The following is a 19,305-nucleotide window of genomic DNA, read 5'->3' on the forward strand; positions in this document are numbered from 1 at the left end:
TTTTTTTTTTTTTTTTTTATTTTATATATTTTATTTTAATTTTAATTATTATTTTTCTTCAAAATTTAGCTGTTGCCTTTTCACTAATTTTAATTACACATCTGTTTCTTTCCATACCCTTCCCTTCCACAGCTGAGCTGGACGTTAACGTTAACGTTAAGGTCTCGTTTCATAACCATTTTTTTATTTTTATTTTTATTCTATAAATCACGTAAGAAATTAATATTATTTTATTATTGAAATTATATAAATTCTATTATATGTACTTGCTTATTCATCCATATTTGAATAGCATATATATGAAATAAATAAAAATGATTAAAAAATAATAATAATAATAGGAGACAAAGTGAAAGATTTAAAGTTGGGAGGATGACAAGCAACTATAGTACAATTATTTAAAACATTAGAATAGTATATGTCATGTGATTTCTTCATGATTTTTTTTTAATTTTTAATTCATTAATATATTGGTTTACATTGGAAAAGTAAATTTATTAAAGTACATTTAGGTCGGCCAACTTTAGAATATTTTGATCAAAATCAGTGTGGGACAATACTCGTGCATTTCACCATCTATATACATTAACTATATAATATATTTCATGTCAATTATTATTATTATTTTTATCATTAAGTTTCGCATAATTATTTATTTAAGAGACGATTACTCTAATTATTTAAAGGCGTTTTGAATTGGGTTTAAAAGAATAGTTTATGTGGCTATGCACTTGGACTTGTTAGATCGGGTAAGCTTTGCCAAAAGTTGGTTTTTAATCAATTTGTTGATTTTGAATTTATCATAAAAGGATCGAGACATTAATGCTTTAATTAGTTGAACTATGTTTATGTTGATATCGAACTTGTTATAAGTCGAATAACGATAGCCACGTGGGATGATGTGAAATCCCACGTCAGTTGAAGAGGGGAATGAATCATTTCCTATATGGGTGTGGAAACATCTCTCTAGTAGACGTGTTTAAAAATCTTGAGAGGATACTCTTTCAAGTACAGTCCAAGGAAGACAATATTCGCTAGCGGTGAGCTTGACTTCAAACGTGCCAAAGTGAATAGTGAGTACAAGTGGACTTCCAATTGACCTACCTACACTCTAGAGAGTAAAAGATTTTAACGCATTTCACCTCGTAAATAGAGAAGAGTCACTATTTAGACCTAATACTATCCTTAATCGTACCACACCAGTACAAGATTCTATGATCTCGATGACTAAGACTCAACTCGGATATCACATCGATAACCTCCAACGTCAAGATTCATGCATCAACAAAAACTCTGATTTAATCTCGACTATTATTACTTTAATTCATGTCAAATTCTAAAAAGTGCCCATCCATTTTGAAATTCTAAAATTATCCAATTAGAACTCAAAAATTTTAAATTTTAATTTTTTTTAATGATGTATTAGGAATTTTAATATTCTTTTCTTAACACTCCACTACCACTCTATTATCTTTTTTTGGTGGAAAGATTTTTAAGCATAAAGAATAAAAGGAAAACTTTTTAGGGTCGTGAATAAAATTAAAAGATGATGTAACGCACGTTTGAATCAGAACCAACCACATCTAAATTAAAATGATTATCAATATACGAAATTATGCTCCAGAAAAGTTTAAAAGAATCGATATTTCTTATATTAATAAGGTATAAATTTATTTTTGGTGGCTCAATTATACGAGCTTCAAAGTTAAACATATTACCTCCAAAAAAAGCACGAGTGAATATAAAACATACTAAAACAAGTCGTGTTATTAGTAGTGTAAGTCAAATAGGTAATATGATCATATAGCACGGAATCATTATGTGTCAAATCCTAGACACGGATATTTATAATTATTGTTTCTTTGAAAAAACAAAACAAACAATAATTGGTATGCTCGAGTTGGTTGTACATGTACATTTTTTTCCTTCAACACAGTAGAATTATCCATTGGAATAAGCTGTTTCTACTAAGTACCTATTATAAATAAATGGAGAACCAAATTTATCTATAAAATCATAAAAAGAAAAAAAAAAGAAAAAAAACTGAAAAATGGATGATCTTCTAATGTTGACTTCCAGAAATAAAAGTCAAAGGGGCAAATTTGAGTGGAAGCAACCTATTCCTCCATATCCTTCTCTCATCAATCTCTCCAATTCTTCTTTTGCTTCATGTGCCTTCGCTCTCTGCAACAATACCTACGATTATGAACTCGAGCATAGCACTATATGGATAAGATATCAATTACTATCGTAATTTACCTGTAATTTTGATATGGCATCGACCTCCGAGTTGAAGTCATACAAAGAGCTAGCTGCAGCCAGTTTCATAGACAGAAACTGAAATTAAACCAAAAAAAAAAAAAAAACTTAGTTTCAATCCCTTTTGTTCTTCATTTATATGTATAATTTGAAGAACTCACCTCTACTTGATTCTGCAGAGATTGAACATAATTAATTATCTCATCCAACATGACTGCCATCCCCATGGTCTGTTATTCCATTAAACATTAAGTTTCAATCACTTTTGTTCTTCTTAAAATTACCCACAAAAAGAAAGAACAAGATTCTTGAAAGAAAAAAGAAAAAAAGAACTTTTTTGACAAGAATATGCTTAGGTTCTTGTTCTTACCTTGTAGCATCCTGGGACAATGTCTTTCAAGCATCTTAGTCGTTCATTGATTTTGCCTCTTCTCACCTGATTGATTGATTGATAGCAATTGTTTTGATTATGATATACAAAGGAACAGAGGTATTTTTGCAGATGATTAGCAATGATTTGAGAGTTACCCTTTCAGCTAAACTGTGGCTATCAGTGGCTTGCCCTCTTCTGGCTCTAACATGAACCACTTCTCTTCTTGATTTCTCCTCTTCTTCTATCTCTGTTCGTTTCAGTCTCTTCCCTTTTCTTGAATTCTGTAAGAAAACAGAGGAAAGCTTCATTAACGCCATGGATTCAAATGAGAAGGAGCTGAAATGAATTGGTTTAAATGGTGTACTTGTTTTGTGTTGAACCCTGTTTCAGAGAGTTGGGGAGTTGAGATTCCAGAGCTGCTTTCTGAAACATCCATGGATTTTCTCTTCTTGATGTCGAGGAATTCAGAGAGTGGTGGTGGGGGAGAAGTTTGGGACGGAAAAAGTGGGAAGCTGGAGGTGGGTTCGGGCGGATTTGGTGGTGGAAACTGCGGTGGCGGTTGGTGGGGGAAGAAGGGGTCGCTGGAGAATGGGAAGAAGTTGGTGAAATTAGGAGGTGGGTTGGGTGGAACAGAGTAGGGAGGAGGGAGAAGGTGGAGACTAGGATCCTCCATGGAATGAGGGGAGATGAAGGTCTGGAAGTGGGGAGGGAAATCCGCCATTGATGGGAAGGAAGAAGAGGTGGGAAAGGATTATATATAGAGAAGAGGATTACAGGGATTGTAAGTTTGGAGTTGATATCAGGAAACTGTTACATCTAAGAGAATGAAAAGGAGAAGCATTTGGTGGGTGGCCACGTGGTGAGACCAGCTTCTATGGTTGTGTTCCCTAAGTGGACCCCACACCTCAGGAGATATAATCCAACAACAAATACGGGCCCACGTCATGCCCTTTAGTTTTTCCTCTCCCCCCTCCCCCCACACCCCATATATCCAAAAGCTTTTTTTTTTTATTTTTAATTTATTTAAAGTTTAGTCCTTTCAAAATCATTTCTAAAATTGTTCCCATTCATTTGGATGGATCGTAACTACCTAATCAACAGTTGTAATAAACTATCATCACTCACGTTCTTCTTCCTCTATAGCTACAATACTAATTTTGCATTCGTATTATTATTTTTTTTTTTACTCTAAAAAGGTTTATTAAATAATGAACTAATAAAATGTTAGTTATATATAATTAAGATTTACAATACCATTTCAATATATTTTTTTGAAAAATTACCTACCAAGTTAAATATAATATAATTATAATGAAATAAAAATAATAATAAATTTAGATAATTTGAACTCAACTCGATCCAAATCATAACTCAATCTAGTATCTCAACGAAAGTTTTAGTCTATATATTTGAACTAAAATAACCATTTTAAAACTACAAAACCAGTTTCATTTACATGAATTTACGACAAAATCGATAACAAGAACAATATAATATTTTATTCTAGAAATATAGAATTGATTCCCAAACAAAATCTTAGATTCTGAAGACATTTTCTTTATTCTAAAACAGCTTAATTTGCTCAAAATGAGCGGTCCTCAAACTTGAACATGCAAAGGTTTCAACTTTGATTTTTGGGTCACTATCTATGAATGGTTCTTGGGAGTAGAATGAATGAGAATAAAGGATCATTAATTTCACTGTAATTTCGTATCCAATTCAAACTTTAGTGTCTTCTAAACCTGTGGCTTCATGAACCAGCTGCTTGAATGCCCAACTTCACAACAAAAATGGTGGGAAACAGAGTAGAATGGGGATGAAAGTTATGGCTTACATATGGGTTGTGTGGCAAATCACAACTTTCAAAGAATAATTGAAATTTCTCCCTTTTGAATCAACCATAAGAAGTAATGAAGGGCAAATACGAAAGAATAGAAGAAAAAAAGGAATTGAATCTCTCTTTTGCCTAATGTATCCATATGAAGAAGGGGCATATAGCAATTCATGTATAGTGTGGCACCACTATTTGCAAATAGTACTTTTGTAGAGGACTATTTGTTAAATAGTTGGGTTATAGGGTTAATTATGGGAAGGGCCTTGAATATATTGGAATGGTATGGTAAGGTGTGCTTGGATGAACATTAAAGAGTTTTTGTTTGGTTTCTACCAATATGAAAATGAAATTGATGGGAATGGGTATGGTTTATGATTGAGATGTTTTGAGGGAATTAATTATTGTGGGTATCAATCCCAATTCCCAAATGATGATCCTAAATCAAACTTTAGGGTGTTTTGTGTGATTAAGGAAGGGATTATGCACGAGAAATGCATTAAATTTCATTAATGTTTCCTTAATATAAAATCAAATCAAATCTATGTGACAAATAGTTGCCTAATTTGTCTGCAAAAATTAAGTTTTAATGGCTGGAAAAAAAAACACTGCACCAACCCTTCACTTTCTCCAGAAGAAGAAACAGCTGTGGTTAGATTTAGTCATTAAGTTTTAATGGCTGTTGATTCCGACCATAAACAACCACCACCATCCCATAATCAGTATGAGAATTATGGTCAGAGTTCTAACAAACCTGTCTTCTGTGTTCGTAGGGGCGCCCATGTCGATCAATCCACGACGTAGAATCACAAAGCTTGTTCTTCATCAGCTTCAATATCATGAAGAAGATCCCCTCTAATCCTCTTAGGATAGGCTGACATGTATCTCCTCGCTAACTATTTCAAATATTTCATCTACTCTGCAATGTGAAAAACCCTAATTAACAAACTTCTAGACATACCACAACATGCCAGTTTTGCGCTCTTCAAATATATAAACCCAACTGCTCAAAGTTTTACCTGTTTATCTCTATATTTTAACTCAAGGGAAGGGAAAAAAAAAAAAACTTTTGTCCTTACCTTTTTGTGTGTATGTTCACGTCTGCAAGCCATGCAACAAGATAGACCTGTTTCAACTCGTCTTATTAGTGGTGTTGCAGAATGATAAACTGAGGAAAGTGATAACCAAACGGCAAGTTTCTGCATGTCTAATGAATATTGAAATAGAAAAGAAAATGATCTTAGTTCCATGGATGAACTTCGGAAAGTGATAAGCAAAGGGCGAGCTTATGCATGTCTTATGAATCTTAACTATTAAAGCACTGATGTGGATAGCAAAGAGTTCAAGACCTGCAAAACTTCTGGGTTTGGCTGATGGTTACGACTAACCATATGTGTATTGGATTCACGACCCTTCAAGGTTGGATGCAGCGGTGTGCTAGTTTCCTCAGAGAGCAAGTTGCACAAACGCAAGTTGTCGAACTCCCCCGAGTAAAGCTCTTCCGACCAGACCAAGCTGTATTGTGAGGATCCAGAACTAATAGAAAGAAGTTCCATCAAAAGCTGCCGCTGCATCAACCAAGAAATAAAAGGAAAATTTATTGAACAAAGAATATCATGTTGACGAAACCTCAAAGCAGGCAGCTAGTCATTCAATTACCTTCAGATTCAGCTCCAACCCGAACATTTGAACAAGCTCCTCTGCCAATTTCTCTGAGTTCATATTAAGGAGGAAAAAACTCGTAATAAGTTCGTGTCAGGTCCAAATTCGTTCCTACTGTCATCAAAATAAAGTACATCGATAACAAAAGGCTTATTTTCATTCTTTCCTATTGTCATCTAAGTTTGTGTCAGATCCAAATTCTTTCCTACTGTCTTGAGAAAATTTCATTCATTGTGAACTCGAAGGGTTATAACTAATTTTCATTCCTTACGAACTCAAAAGTGCAAGCCTGATTAATGAGGTCTTAGAAACTTCATACGCACCAAAGCAAGGGATTGTCAATGATGTAAATACGGAGATGCCACCACCATCTCCAGCATCTTCACTTTGATTGTCCTCAAAGCTAGTGGAAAATTGTATGAGCGTGCTACTACTTGTTCCCTTGAAATAACATCTCATCAATCTGCAAGTGTTGACCATCTGAACTACAACATCAACCTGCGAAAAGCTTTTGAAAACACATATGTTACAGAACATCGGTTGAGTAGAGAACCAGCAGAATTATGTGAAGGGAGACAGAAACTTCTAGCTTTTGCTTGCTCAGGTTATTATTGACATTAAATAAGATCAAACACACACATTTTTGGCTAAACAGAAGCTTCAAATTTCTCCATGTGAGTTAGTCATTTCGGAGACGGGGAAAATAACTTTGGGTTATGTCATACAACTTCTTGGATAATGATCATAGAGGAGCGAAAAGAAAATTAACACAGTTTTTATAACGCAATGATTTTGGCCTAATTTCTAATGGATTAACAGAAAAAAAAAGAAAAAAAAAAAAAAAAAAAAAAAAAAAAAAAAAACCTGTACCATGTCGTTGTATGAAGATAAGAGTTTACTTCGATAGAGTTCCTGAAACAAGATTGAATAGTACACAGCGTGTTAGTAAAAATCATGAAAGATTGTTTTCATCTCTCCATGCCCAAAAGTCATGAATAAGCAATTGTCTAGAGCAAAGTTGGAACAGAAAACTCCTTGGTCTTTGACTCTTGTAGCATACTAAATCGCCAACAGACTAAAAAAATTAAGCTGATAGGAAGATCACAACGAGAAATCAAATTTCAAAATTAAACATCCACGGATTAATAAGCTCCGCCACAGATTATGACATCCAGCAAACTATCAGCTAGGATAAAAAATCACCTGCTGCTTAGACAATTTTAAACAAGCTTTATTTCGTATATCAAGCATGTCACTGAGAGAACCTAGCTCCATAGAAGGCATATACCTGAGAGTTAAACCAAAAAACCGACAATAAAAATCCCAAACAAGCAAGACCTAGCAACCATGTTAGACCAGAGCAAATAGAGGAGTTTATGGAAGTACTTTTGTGATAGATAGGCATTGACAACAGATGTAGCATGAGATCGCCCGCTAGAAGAAGAAGAAGCCCATTGTTGTTTGAGTGAAGACAACTTCGACCACTGATTCCGAATGTTCCTTTGCGCTGATGGCCGCCATAACCTTATTACCGAAGGAAGTAGAGGTGACGAGCTTGGTGTTGTAATGCTGCCAGATTTCGAAATAGCTCCTTTAGAAGGAGGCGTAGAGAAATGCTGAGCCTCCATGGTGATAAGGCTTTTTGTCCGGTCGTCGAGGCAATTGAAGTGCGGCCGGCGGAGGAAGGCAGAATGCTGTTAACTTGGGGGAGCGAAGAAAAGAGAGGGAGCGGTTTATGTATAATATAACCTTAAATAAAATTAAAATTATAAATTAATAATAATATTTACCACTGTTTTAACTTCATTTACATTTTTAAAAAATCAAAATTATTTAAATAACACTTTATATTCTCAAAATCTTGTTAATATATATAAAAAAGAAATATGGAAACTATCCATTTAATATTTGATGGGTTCAGTTCGGTTCAACTAAACCAATCGCATCCTTCACGCGGCCTGAAAATCCAACCCGCATAATAGACCGGAGTTGAATTCAGTTTGGTATAAGCTTAAGAACCGGATTCACAAAAGCAATCGTATCCAGCGAGTGGAAGAGACTGAGTCGTCCAGACTCGAGAGTCAGTCAAGCGATGTCGACACCAGCGAATGATCCACGGCAGCCGTCGGCGGCGAAGCCTTTTGTTTCTCCGCCAGTGAATCCGCAAGATCTGCCCGTCGATTATTCCGGTTTCATTGCCGTAGTTTTCGGTATCGCCGGTGTCATGTTCAGGGTAATTCTGCTTCTTTTCGAGCACTGATACGGTAGATATGGCGAGCTTACTTTTTACTCATGTGACTCTCTTGGTTTTGGTTGAAATTGGGCAGTACAAGCTTAGTTCGTGGCTTGCCATCATATTTTGTGCCCAATCGCTTGCGAATATGAGGAATATTGAAAATGATCTCAAGCAGATTTCCATGGCCATGATGTGAGTTTTCTTCCCCTCCCGATCTATATTTTCTGTTAGTTCATATGTATTATTTGGTAAATTTGGGTTTGTCTGAGATCTGAACATTCTAAATTCGGCCTAGGTGGTCTTTTCCGCGCTTTGTAAATGCAACAATCAATATTTATTAGCTAGGGGATCGAACCAACATCCAAGAATATATAAGTTGAAGTAAGGATAGAAGAGATAGTATTTACAGTCTTTTACATTAGCAATATTGTTTTGTGATCTTTCTGATTCAGAAATGATTGCGTCCTCAACACTTGAGATTTAGGAACCTTGAATCTTAGTTACGGACTGGCATCTATCATTGTAGTTTTAGTTTACCTCATGTCAGCCTCAAAACGTTGTGTGCAAACAATGAACATTCTCCCTTGGCAAATTTCGATTGCCATTTTTATTTTTCCTTTGTATTCTTGCTTCTTACCCTTTCATTTATGCATGGCTTTAGAGTCGTAGATCATGTGACTTGTAAATTTTGATTAATCATCATAAAAATTACTTTTCTTGCGAACAGGAACCAGAGAATTGAAATAAGATTTGGATTAAGAACTTGCAAAATAAGAATTTGTTGTAAATTATCTCAAAGTAATCTGAGGAACTTGAACACCTCTCTCAAGCAAACTCAAGTTTAGATAACTACATAAATGTTGCCTTCACCTGCTTCCCATTCACTCTATTTATAACCACCTCTCATTAGCAAACTCCTTAGCTGATGATACCAATCTGTCCTTGGATCCTAATAACATTTCTAATATCTACCCTGTTTGTACTCCTGACGGTTACTTGGGAAAGAAAAATACAGCAGAGATTTAGTTATGAGTGTGTAATGAGAGTGCCACCTATTGGTTGTTCTTCCGTTGATTCAAAATGCTGTTCGTCCAACCTGAGTTGGGGTGAGTTGTGGCATGACGACTAAAATGCGCACGAGGCCAACTGACCTGTGAAACTGCATCTCTTAGTTTCTCCCTTTGATGATGGGTTAAGAACCTCAAGACAAATGAGAGAGGGTAGCATGATTGTCTGTAATGTTAACTAATAGTTTGAGGACAATCAGGGCGGAATACAAAACTATAGAGGGTAGGTGATGTTCATAAAATTTTCTTCGGTAAAACTCAGTCTAGGCAGGTCATCTTGGGTTTTCAAATTGGTTTTCAAGTTTAAGCAGATCATCTTGAGTCAACTAGCTTGAGTGATATTTCTGTTAACATAGTCAACATTTTACTATGATTCATTAGCATCGGTTTATATCCATTTGTGGTTTTAACTCATCTTTGGTCTCAAATCCAGGTTTGCTATCATGGGATTAGTAACCAATTACTTGAGTCCTATGCGACCAGGAACGAAGAGTTAGACTCCTCGCTTAGAATGTTTACGATCTTTTTTTCTTTTTTCTTTTACCTAATTTACTTTAGGAGCTTTCTAGGGATGGTGACTGTTTTTATATTATGATGGAGAACGAACATAGGGGCCAACAATATGTTTTTTTCTTAATATCGGGTCAGTTTGCGTGCACCTTGACTATTTGATAAGTGATATTGTAGTACCTAGATGAGTACCTAGATGAGCTTACTCCTCCCATCAAGAAGATACGTAGTGTGGAGCCAAGTGAGATGCTACAATAAATAGATTTTTCTTTAGCATTCATATTAACTCGAAATTTTTGTAGGGGGAGTGGGTTATCTAAGCTCGAGGTTGGTTTCGGTTAGATTTGTTTAGTTGATTTATGAGGTTGGAACTTGGATGATTTAATTCGAATTTATTATGAATTCAAAAGTATTGTTATGGAAGAATTACTTATAATATGTGTGACTTCCATCAGCCTCATCTTGTTCGTCAATTCTCACTTCTTTTAGATTTTTATTAATGGAAAAAAAATGAAAATAAAATTTCTCTTATAAATAACAAGTTAGTAATTCAACTTAAATTAAACAATTAGAATTCATTCCGATCATAATTTTCATTATATATGTAAAATGAAAAAGCTTGTGTATAGCAGCATATTGATAAAGCTTATTTATGTTCAGTTTTGTACATGGATCATATTTACTCTTGAGCCTAGACATAAAATTTATTGTATGTTTTTAAATCTAAAAAATAACTTGTAATTTTTTCAATAATCAAACTAGGACGTTTTTTTATATTCGACTAAGTGGGTAGCGAGATTTCAAACATAAATGTAAAACATTTTAGTAATCTACTAGACACTTTTAAAAGTTTATGACCATTCATGAAATTATAAAACCATTACTTCACATCTTTCTTCCAAAGAATACTGGCCAAGTTTTGCTTAATTTGCTTCCATAACTTCCCGGTGGCAGGTAAAATCATCCCCTTTTGCTTTGTGGTTCCTCTAACCATCTCTCTTTTTCTTTTTTGTTGACGGCCTAAACATAATAAAATTGATCAGCTTTGAATTGAATTAAAAGAAGGAAGAATTGACCATAACTTCCGAGTAAGTGAAATCAACCTTGGCATATGATCCTCTTAGTTGAGCCAACGCTACTTTGTTTATAAATTTGATTCAAACGTTGGCAATAAAATGGAGAATTGATCAATTGGATAGACAAAAGATTGGGACTGAAATGGGTAGCTTTGTTGATGTGACCAATTATCGCCTCAAACTCTTCATAGTCATACAAATCGCTCTTCTTTTTATCACCATCTTTTGAATCTCTTGATTGCTTTTCTTCCATACAAATTCTTTGCTCTCTTTTTGATTTCTCAACCTATTTATGGAAGAATTATTATTATTATTATTATTTGTATTTCTTGTTAATAACGTAAGAACCATATATTTTTATTGAAAATTTATTTATTTTCCTTTGTTTTCAACGTCACTATACCAAATCAAATATTTTTAGACAAAAACAAAAAATAGTAAGGCTATTAATTTCTTTTAAAGCTTTTCAAATTTAAAAAAAGAGAGAGTAAAAAAGAAAAGAAAAGTTTGATAGTGTTCAACGAAACAGTATCTGTGCTGTGTCTCTGCAAAAAGTGGATTTCCATTTCCAAGGAAGGAATACGAAGCGTTATTCAAAGCTTAAATTCCTTGTCGATCATTCATGGTTCTGCAATGCAACAGGAACGCCCTCTCTCTCTCCTTCCGTTGCGTCTCAAATGAATAACCCCTTCGCAGTGCATTTCACGTTTCTTCCATCTTCTGCTGATTAATTACAGGGCCGATTTCTGAGGTAAATCTCATTAATATTCAATGCCAAGCTTAATGTCTCAGAAATCTCCTTGCATTACTGCCTCATTTCTCTCATTAAATGACTCCCTTCATAGCTTTGATCCCACTCAAACCCTCCCCGCCCCCGCCCCTTGTTTTCGGCAACGCCCTGCATTTATGCCTCCATTTATGGTCTACAAACGGTAAGCTTACCCTTGCTTGCTTGCTTGCTTTCCCTTTCTCTTTCTCCCTTCATAAAAGCCTTTTTCCTTGAGGTGTTTCGTTTCTTACAATTTCTTGCTGTACTTCTGAGATTACCCTAGTTTTGAGGAGGTGGGATTTGCATCTTTGAATGTTATTACACTTTCTTTCCATCTATACCAGGGTTGGTACATAGCCTTTGACCAATGGTTTTTTTCTCAATTTATTTTTGGGCTTACTTTTTTGGCTAACTAATATAATATTACCAATGGAATATATGGAAAGAATGCTTAATTCTTGGCATGGTGTTTCCTTTTCTAACTTGGTAAAACTTGTACAACTATGTCTGTCAATGTGTAATTCTCAACCAACTAGCAATTATAGATCTGTGAACTTTCTGTTCTTTTCCTTTATTATAGTTTGTTCTTTTCCACGATTCTTCAGGAAAACGAAAGGACTGCTCTACTTCAACATGATTTTGGTGGTTTTCCTTGTTGGATGGTTCCTACTTTTCCAAGATAAAATTACAATAATGATTTGAATCCCCTTGTTTGTTACTTCCTGCAGAGTTGCTTTCTCTAAACGTGTTGAATGTCCTCCCACAGCTTTTAAAATCTGACTTTGCTTCGCTTTTCTTTGCTTTGTGAAAGTTGCACAGGTACAGGCAGATCTTACTTACATTCTTGGACTATTTAAGGAGGTTGTAGGCATCTTATTTTCTTATAGAAATTTGCTCTCATTTGTTTTGAAGACTCAGCTTCAGTGGGTCTCCTAACTTGACCGTCTTCTTCACTACTCAACATAACCCCTTCAAGTTTATTAGAGGTACTGCATCTATCAGTTCTAATTCTTAAGTGTGTGCATGTTTTTCTTCATAACTTGTTTCGAAATAGGTTAATATCTATACCGTTTTGGATGTGTGTTTTCTGATTGCTATTTATCTAGAAAATGGATATGCATAAAGGGTTCTATTTGTTCACAACTTGTGGGGTAGGATGTCACCAATATTGTAAGTTTATGCTCATTGTGCATAATCTCTTTATTACATGCAATATGCATAAAGGATCTTGAAAATATACCTAAGCTATGCATTCTTCTATAGAATTTGAGGCTTTGATATTTTTCGATACTATTGTTCCTTTGTCTTACCTTCAACCTAAGTCAATATTCGCATTTTCTCTGACCCTCCACATTATTTTCTTCTCCCCCCAAACATACACAATACCTGGGAAAAGAAAAGCTCTTTGGTTTGATTGTCTGTTCCTCCATTCAGGCTCCAACTGAGGAAAATGGTGAAGATCTGCTGCATTGGAGCAGGGTATGTCGGTGGGCCTACGATGGCAGTGATAGCATCAAAATGCCCCACAATTGAAGTAGTAGTTGTTGACATCTCTGTTTCCAAGATCTTAGCCTGGAATAGTGACCAACTCCCAATATATGAGCCCGGTCTTGATGATGTAGTGAAGCAGTGCAGAGGAAAGAACCTATTTTTCAGCACAAATGTTGAAAGGCACGTCTCAGAGGCTGACATAATCTTTGTTTCAGTTAATACTCCAACAAAAACTCGAGGCCTTGGAGCTGGCAAAGCTGCAGATCTCACATATTGGGAGAGTGCAGCCCGAATGATTGCTGATGTATCAAAATCAGATAAGATCGTTGTTGAAAAATCAACTGTTCCTGTAAAAACAGCAGAAGCAATAGAAAAGATTCTTATCCACAACAGCAAGGGAATCAAATATCAGATTCTCTCAAATCCAGAGTTCCTTGCTGAGGGTACTGCAATTAAAGATTTATTTAACCCCGACCGGGTTCTCATAGGAGGGAGAGAAACTCCCGATGGTCTCAAGGCAGTTCAGGCTTTGAAGAGTGTATATGCGCAGTGGGTGCCCGAAGAAAGAATTATCACCACCAATCTGTGGTCTGCAGAGCTATCAAAGTTAGCTGCCAATGCATTTTTGGCTCAAAGGATCTCATCTATCAATGCAATGTCAGCACTCTGTGAGGCTACTGGTGCAGATGTGTCACAGGTATCCCATGCCATTGGAACAGATACTAGAATCGGACCCAAGTTCCTCAATGCAAGTGTTGGTTTTGGTGGATCATGTTTTCAGAAAGACATTCTCAATTTGATTTATATTTGTGAATGCAATGGCTTGAATCAAGCTGCTAGCTACTGGAAACAAGTGATCAAGGTCAACGACTACCAAAAGAACCGATTTGTAAACCGGGTTGTCTCTTCAATGTTCAATACAGTTTCAGGCAAAAAGATAGCAATTCTCGGGTTTGCTTTCAAGAAGGATACAGGTGACACAAGGGAAACTCCTGCGATTAGTGTCTGCCAGGGACTTTTGGGGGACAAGGCAAAACTGAGTATATATGACCCACAAGTAACTGAGGATCAGATTCAAAGGGACTTATCTATGAACAAGTTTGATTGGGACCATCCAATCCACTTGCAGCCAGTGAGCCCAACTGCGGCAAAGGAAGTCAGTTTTGCTTGGGACCCCTATGAGGCAACTAAAGATGCTCATGCAGTCTGCATTCTTACTGAATGGGATGAATTCAAGACTCTTGATTTCCAAAGGATTTTTGAACAAATGCAGAAACCTGCATTTGTTTTTGATGGCAGAAATGTTGTTGATGTTCAAAGGCTGAGGGAGATTGGATTCATAGTCTATTCCATTGGAAAACCACTGGATCCATGGCTCAAGGATATGCCTGTTATGGCATAGAAGTCCCAATGATATAAAAGATGGAGTCTAATCTCCAAGATTAAAGTTTGATGATTAGTTCTTTCTCTATTATTCATTGTTTTTTCTTGCCTGCAAGTTGATTCACATTTTTATAATTGTTTTCAGAGCAAACCTCCACGGTTATATAAAATTTACTTTGTTTTAAAGGTTCTGCTACTTAATTGTTGATTAAGTTTTAGTGTTTACATATTTCGATTTAAGTAAGTTTGAAATTTTTTATTTTTTATTCATTGTATGTTATCATTTCACACAATTTCTCGGGTCAATAAACAACATTAATGATTGGATGACCTCGAGTTTTCGAGTCAAGTCATTCTCTGCTTATTTTCAACAGATTTGCAAAGGATTAGTATTAGACTGGTGTAAAACCACGACCTATATATTATCGAACTAGATAGAATGACCAAGTCCACATTTTCAAGCACTGTCAATGGAGTTTAGTTCACCAGCTGAATTCCATGTTAAATTACAGAAAACGACAGTCTTTCATAAGTTTTCTCCCCAAAAATGAGTAAAATCAGGTGAATTCTTATAATGTAATAAAGCACAATCATTAGAACGCACCAGAAACAGGGGAGAGACTACAATAGAAACCTCACATGAAATGAAGAAATCCGAATCCACAGTTCCCGCGAAGTAGATATCTGTGATGCTGTAACATCGTATAGCATTATAACAGCATGGCTAGTTAATTCTTTTGAGTGTGTTGACATAGGTATAGCTGGAAAAGGTAACGAAGAGCTTCCGAAACCTGCCAAACAAAGAGTAGGGCAATTAAAGCAACGGGTAAAGGAGTTTTCCAGCCAACCAAATCCAGATGTCCTTATGAATGGAATGGGAACGGGGGAATGAAATAACCATGACGTGGGAAGCTCTCAAATGTGGAAACACAACTACGATAAGAGACTAATCTCAAATAAAATTCACAAAACAAACATACCAAACCCATTGGCTTGCGTGCTGTGCCATTGCGAGGTAGCTTTGCCGTGGGCGTTCATTTAACAAGCAATGCATCATTCCACTTGGGTGCTCTTTGGAAAACATACTAGATAACCAGATATCAAATGGACCACTATACTTGCGCAGTATATTGGTACTGACCTGAGAATAGCCAGGGAAAAGTAAACATAAGTTCATGGAAAAGGGAACTCAAAAGTTGATGAAGTGTTAGAAGTACCAATTAGCTAGAGACTGGGACCCCAAAGACCCGAAGAAGATCGGTTACAACAGACATGTCATTAATAGACACTGTGGCATGCATGTGACACAAAGATAGTATAAAAGATGGTGCTAAGTTAGCTATAGATAGGAACTCTGAAGACCTGAAAACAGATGGGTAGTAGACAGACATGTTATTGATAGACGCTATGCCATGCATTGGTCGACAAAGGATGGTGATAAGTTTTGGTACCGAATTTCCTTTGAAATTGTCACATATCAACAAGCCAAAAGTCATTTATGAGTTTAATCAATTTTAATAATTCATTGAGCCATAACTTGGCTTCCATCTCATTCCGTAGCCTCAACACAGATAAGGAAAGATTCCTGCTATTTAAGTACTAAAGTATCTATAGAATTATGGATCACTGAACAGCTCAACTTCTAGGCATTTACAAATGGAAATAGAAACTCAATGAAATGGCCCAAGCCCACCGCTAGCTGATATTGTCTTATTTGGGCTTTCCTTTTTGGACTTCCCCTCAAGGTTATTAAAACGCATCTTTTAGATAGATGTTTCCACACCCTTATAAAGAGTGTTTTGTTATCTTCCCCAACCGATGTGGGATCTCACACTCAACGTAGGAAGAACAAGAATTCTGCAAGTGGGATCCTAAAATCACGAGTTAACCAACATAGAAACGTGATTTAATGAGAATCAAATATGTAGAAAAGGAAAACTTACTAGTTCCCATGCCTCAAAACTTTGTGGAGCCTTATTGTGCAAGAAACCTCTGTTTACAGCATTTGGAAAAAGAAAAGTAAAAGATTTTTTTTATTAGAGCGGAGGAGCAATACATCATTGATTATACTAGACATAGAGATGATAGTAAGAATTCTCTTTTAATTAACGTTAAGAAAATCAAAAGTTTAGAAGGCAGCCTACCGCACCCCATTGTGCACATCACGATGATTACAGTGACCGGAAACTCCATAGCTATCAAAAGTAATAATCTGTTAAAAGAAGTGAAAGAACTGAATGTAAGACATATCAGACAGAAACTGAAAAATATAGATAGCCAAAATTGAATGTAGATATGATATCAGTATTGCACCAGTAACCAGTTAAACAGATCCAAGATATTACCAAGTCAATCCCATGGCTTGATATTTCCAGTTCGATAATCCCTGCCAGCAATTTATGATCCCACACTTTGCCAAAACCATCCTGACGACATCATTATATTGGATTACATTCTTCATATGATATGTCGAGAAGTGACAGTATTATCAAACTCAGCCAGACACTTTAAAAGTCACACCTGCAAATCTGGATGATCCAGGATCTTCACTTGATTGAGGGGAACCTAGATTTGAATAAAAACAAAAGCAAATTTCGATAAATAAAGATCAAAATATTATTGATATTATCTTCATTTTTATTTTTTAAATACCAGCTTTTTCAAACACCTTAAGAACTGTGGAAGCTTTGTATAGCTCTTCTCTTCTCATGGTTCCCATGCCATCTGCATTACCTATATGATAAATGAAGAACAAAAAATAAAAAAATAAGTGGTCGTTTGGAAGCTATTTCAAAAAAATATGTTCGAATAATTGGTTTCGAAGTTTGTTGTAATGGCTATGGATGACTTGTTTTATAAAACAATCAGAGTTGTTATGTCTATGAAAAATCATGTGTTTACGGATAGTAATTTAAATATAAAATAATTTTATCATTTATAAGTGGTTTTAAATGTAAACAAAACAATTCTGTACACAAAAACACAAAAATGGTTTTGAAAGCAATCCCCCAAACAAGCCCTAAGTTGTGAAATTGGGATTCACAAGATGCAAGTCAAGATTTTGATACATAAATTAATAAAAGAAAGAAGGCCAACTAGTGAACTGCTGAAGTGAAATACCAATTGACATGCATAAAATATAAAGTTTATGGCCCCTTGATGTGAGGAAGTTCATTGTTGGAGAAAAAAACCTGCAAGGGGTAGCAAAACCGCATCAGGAGGCGTAGATAAAAAGGTATAAATTGCATACATATTGAATTATAAAGAAATAAAAATAGAAATAAAATTGCACATTCTAATACAACTTGGTGAGCAGACCTTGTATGTGAAGTACAAAATTGACAGCTGAACTCCACGAACTTGTAAGGAACTAATTACATTTGCACATAATGAGAACATCAACAACTGATACGGTAAAAATGGGTCCGATTCCAATGATATAATACATCTTAACAAATATCAATTATTTCTAAACTCTTCTGGTTGTAGATATTATTGTTTTTGTTGAACAAATGTTCACAGATTAAATTTTGAAGTCCGAGTTGAATATTTGATCTATGAGCATCTTAAATGCCGTTCTAATCTGAGCAAGTATAAATGGAAGAAGTAGTTACATTAACATTATCAATTCAATTTTCAGCAAGGAGAACTGCAGGGACTTAGGTAACAAAGATTTTCATTCAGAACTCAAAATAAACAATGGACAATGAGATAAAATCTATAAAAAAAAAAATCTGTCGTAGGAGCAAGATATAAACACAGCAAGCAAAATAAAGAATGGCAGCAAACAACTTACATAGACTCATCATCTGGATGGGCAATGACCAGCAAGATATTTTTCTTCTGAGGAGTGCCATCTATATGTCAAAGGATGACAGAGAACAGTATTTTAGTGTTAAAGAATAAAGAAAAATTTGACAAAACAATCCGTGATCACACCACCATTTAAGAAAGCACTCCTGGATGATGAAACTGATGCATGAAAAATTTTGCATAATGAAGCAATCCAAATTACAACGAAGGCAGTAATAACCAACAGCCAAGCCATCAAAGAACTCCCCTGAAATCATTTACAGACAAATATATGCATTATTAACTCGAGAATGCCAAAAGAGAACAAACAATAAACAATAAACTCCATCAAATTCCATTTCCTGATTCTCAGAAGTCATATCCGAGTTAAAGAGCATGAGAAAAAGAAAGTTAATACGCAGTTGACATAAACAGATTTAACAACTTAGTTTCAGAGACGTAAAATTGATTGGAGACAGATTAGGGGAAATGAGCTAAATGCCCATAGAAAAACCTGATTCGAGAAAAATCACTCAAATAAGAAAACATTCGTTAAATTACTCTCTTTGATGAATACTCACTCTTTTCTTCGTCTCCTTCCAGGAAAATTTACGGAGCATACAGCATGAGCTTTCAGCGACTTCTGAAACTTCCGGCGAGAATTTCTCGACGATTTTCCGGGAATTTTCCGAAGTTTCTACTGGAGGAAGCTAGAAGAGTGTGAGATCGTGAAGGAGACGGTGAATTGCTTTGTGGGAACTGGAAACCAACTCCGGTGATTGGTGGGAAATTTAATATTTGGTGAAAAGAAAAATCCGTTTTTTTACATCTAAGCTTGTCTAGGTTTATCCATTGT

General features: G+C 35.5%; 5 protein-coding genes and 1 long non-coding RNA gene across 18 annotated transcripts; 2 read left to right on the forward strand and 4 right to left on the reverse strand.

Moving 5' to 3' along the window:
• Positions 1-1,941: 1,941 nt before the first annotated feature.
• On the reverse strand, positions 1,942-3,805 carry LOC111485725 (transcription factor BEE 3-like). 2 transcript variants are annotated; one of them, XM_023132735.1, is made up of 6 exons: positions 2,997-3,805; positions 2,788-2,913; positions 2,630-2,695; positions 2,421-2,492; positions 2,260-2,337; positions 1,942-2,184 (listed from the first exon to the last, which is right to left on the reverse strand). In XM_023132735.1, exons 1-6 carry the CDS (start codon positions 3,351-3,353, stop codon positions 2,089-2,091), a joined length of 795 nt encoding a protein of 264 aa, XP_022988503.1. In that variant the 5' UTR covers positions 3,354-3,805; the 3' UTR covers positions 1,942-2,088. The 2 variants fall into 2 exon arrangements, with proteins under 2 accessions (XP_022988503.1, XP_022988504.1); XM_023132736.1 differs by having other exon boundaries at positions 2,421-2,489; positions 2,997-3,803.
• A 304-nt stretch (positions 3,806-4,109) lies between these two features.
• On the reverse strand, positions 4,110-7,855 carry LOC111485701. 2 transcript variants are annotated; one of them, XM_023132695.1, is made up of 9 exons: positions 7,512-7,855; positions 7,329-7,413; positions 6,996-7,037; positions 6,449-6,623; positions 6,123-6,175; positions 5,813-6,031; positions 5,543-5,589; positions 5,326-5,382; positions 5,243-5,258 (listed from the first exon to the last, which is right to left on the reverse strand). In XM_023132695.1, the coding sequence occupies exons 1-8, from the start codon at positions 7,751-7,753 to the stop codon at positions 5,328-5,330; spliced, it is 918 nt and encodes a 305-aa protein (XP_022988463.1). In that variant the 5' UTR covers positions 7,754-7,855; the 3' UTR covers positions 5,243-5,258; positions 5,326-5,327. The 2 variants fall into 2 exon arrangements, with proteins under 2 accessions (XP_022988462.1, XP_022988463.1); XM_023132694.1 differs by having other exon boundaries at positions 4,110-5,382.
• Positions 7,856-8,140: 285 nt separating this feature from the next.
• Positions 8,141-10,371, forward strand: LOC111485597 (protein Asterix-like). The gene is made up of 3 exons (XM_023132541.1): positions 8,141-8,358; positions 8,453-8,553; positions 9,862-10,371. The coding sequence occupies exons 1-3, from the start codon at positions 8,218-8,220 to the stop codon at positions 9,923-9,925; spliced, it is 306 nt and encodes a 101-aa protein (XP_022988309.1). The 5' UTR covers positions 8,141-8,217; the 3' UTR covers positions 9,926-10,371.
• A 1,153-nt stretch (positions 10,372-11,524) lies between these two features.
• Positions 11,525-14,875, forward strand: LOC111485358 (UDP-glucose 6-dehydrogenase 1-like). Of its 8 annotated transcripts, XM_023132205.1 has the most exons (5): positions 11,525-11,765; positions 11,860-11,946; positions 12,389-12,425; positions 12,512-12,769; positions 13,218-14,875. In XM_023132205.1, the coding sequence occupies exon 5, from the start codon at positions 13,234-13,236 to the stop codon at positions 14,674-14,676; it is 1,443 nt and encodes a 480-aa protein (XP_022987973.1). In that variant the 5' UTR covers positions 11,525-11,765; positions 11,860-11,946; positions 12,389-12,425; positions 12,512-12,769; positions 13,218-13,233; the 3' UTR covers positions 14,677-14,875. The 8 variants fall into 8 exon arrangements, with proteins under 8 accessions (XP_022987973.1, XP_022987971.1, XP_022987975.1 ...); XM_023132203.1 differs by having other exon boundaries at positions 12,389-12,769; XM_023132207.1 differs by lacking the exon at positions 12,389-12,425 and having other exon boundaries at positions 12,595-12,769.
• LOC111485361 lies at positions 12,900-13,233 on the reverse strand. Its single transcript, XR_002718659.1, has 2 exons — positions 13,165-13,233; positions 12,900-13,037 (listed from the first exon to the last, which is right to left on the reverse strand). It is a non-coding gene; the product is annotated as an uncharacterized LOC111485361 (long non-coding RNA).
• A 174-nt stretch (positions 14,876-15,049) lies between the features above and the next one.
• Positions 15,050-19,271, reverse strand: LOC111485360 (N-acetylglucosaminyl-phosphatidylinositol de-N-acetylase-like). 4 transcript variants are annotated; one of them, XM_023132212.1, is made up of 11 exons: positions 19,031-19,271; positions 18,600-18,717; positions 18,454-18,514; positions 17,778-17,848; positions 17,326-17,390; positions 17,178-17,222; positions 17,003-17,083; positions 16,802-16,869; positions 16,601-16,649; positions 15,638-15,798; positions 15,050-15,448 (listed from the first exon to the last, which is right to left on the reverse strand). In XM_023132212.1, the coding sequence occupies exons 1-11, from the start codon at positions 19,067-19,069 to the stop codon at positions 15,382-15,384; spliced, it is 825 nt and encodes a 274-aa protein (XP_022987980.1). In that variant the 5' UTR covers positions 19,070-19,271; the 3' UTR covers positions 15,050-15,381. The 4 variants fall into 4 exon arrangements, with proteins under 4 accessions (XP_022987980.1, XP_022987983.1, XP_022987982.1 ...); XM_023132215.1 differs by lacking the exon at positions 17,778-17,848; XM_023132214.1 differs by lacking the exon at positions 18,600-18,717 and having other exon boundaries at positions 19,031-19,048.
• Positions 19,272-19,305: the final 34 nt, after the last annotated feature.

The sequence above is a fragment of the Cucurbita maxima genome, unplaced genomic scaffold (genome assembly GCF_002738345.1).
Source record: "Cucurbita maxima cultivar Rimu unplaced genomic scaffold, Cmax_1.0 Cma_Scf00010, whole genome shotgun sequence".
Classification (NCBI taxonomy): Eukaryota; Viridiplantae; Streptophyta; class Magnoliopsida; order Cucurbitales; family Cucurbitaceae; genus Cucurbita; species Cucurbita maxima.

Coding starts and splice junctions, on each gene's coding strand:
- LOC111485725 (XM_023132735.1), bottom strand. CDS start 3,353: ATGGCGGATTTCCCTCCCCACTTCCAGACCTTCATCTCCCCTCATTCC. Junction 2,696..2,787: donor GCCACAGTTTAGCTGAAAGG/GTAACTCTCAAA, acceptor TCAATCAATCAG/GTGAGAAGAGGCAAAATCAA. Junction 2,185..2,259: donor ATGCCATATCAAAATTACAG/GTAAATTACGAT, acceptor GTATTGTTGCAG/AGAGCGAAGGCACATGAAGC.
- LOC111485701 (XM_023132694.1), bottom strand. CDS start 7,753: ATGGAGGCTCAGCATTTCTCTACGCCTCCTTCTAAAGGAGCTATTTCG. Junction 5,590..5,812: donor CAAACCCAGAAGTTTTGCAG/GTCTTGAACTCT, acceptor GAGTTGAAACAG/GTCTATCTTGTTGCATGGCT. Junction 5,383..5,542: donor GTGAACATACACACAAAAAG/GTAAGGACAAAA, acceptor TTCACATTGCAG/AGTAGATGAAATATTTGAAA.
- LOC111485597 (XM_023132541.1), top strand. CDS start 8,218: ATGTCGACACCAGCGAATGATCCACGGCAGCCGTCGGCGGCGAAGCCT. Junction 8,359..8,452: donor TCGCCGGTGTCATGTTCAGG/GTAATTCTGCTT, acceptor GAAATTGGGCAG/TACAAGCTTAGTTCGTGGCT. Junction 8,554..9,861: donor CAGATTTCCATGGCCATGAT/GTGAGTTTTCTT, acceptor TCTCAAATCCAG/GTTTGCTATCATGGGATTAG.
- LOC111485358 (XM_023132203.1), top strand. CDS start 13,234: ATGGTGAAGATCTGCTGCATTGGAGCAGGGTATGTCGGTGGGCCTACG.
- LOC111485360 (XM_023132212.1), bottom strand. CDS start 19,069: ATGCTCCGTAAATTTTCCTGGAAGGAGACGAAGAAAAGA. Junction 17,223..17,325: donor AAGCTTCCACAGTTCTTAAG/GTGTTTGAAAAA, acceptor ATTCAAATCTAG/GTTCCCCTCAATCAAGTGAA. Junction 16,650..16,801: donor GATGTGCACAATGGGGTGCG/GTAGGCTGCCTT, acceptor TGCTGTAAACAG/AGGTTTCTTGCACAATAAGG.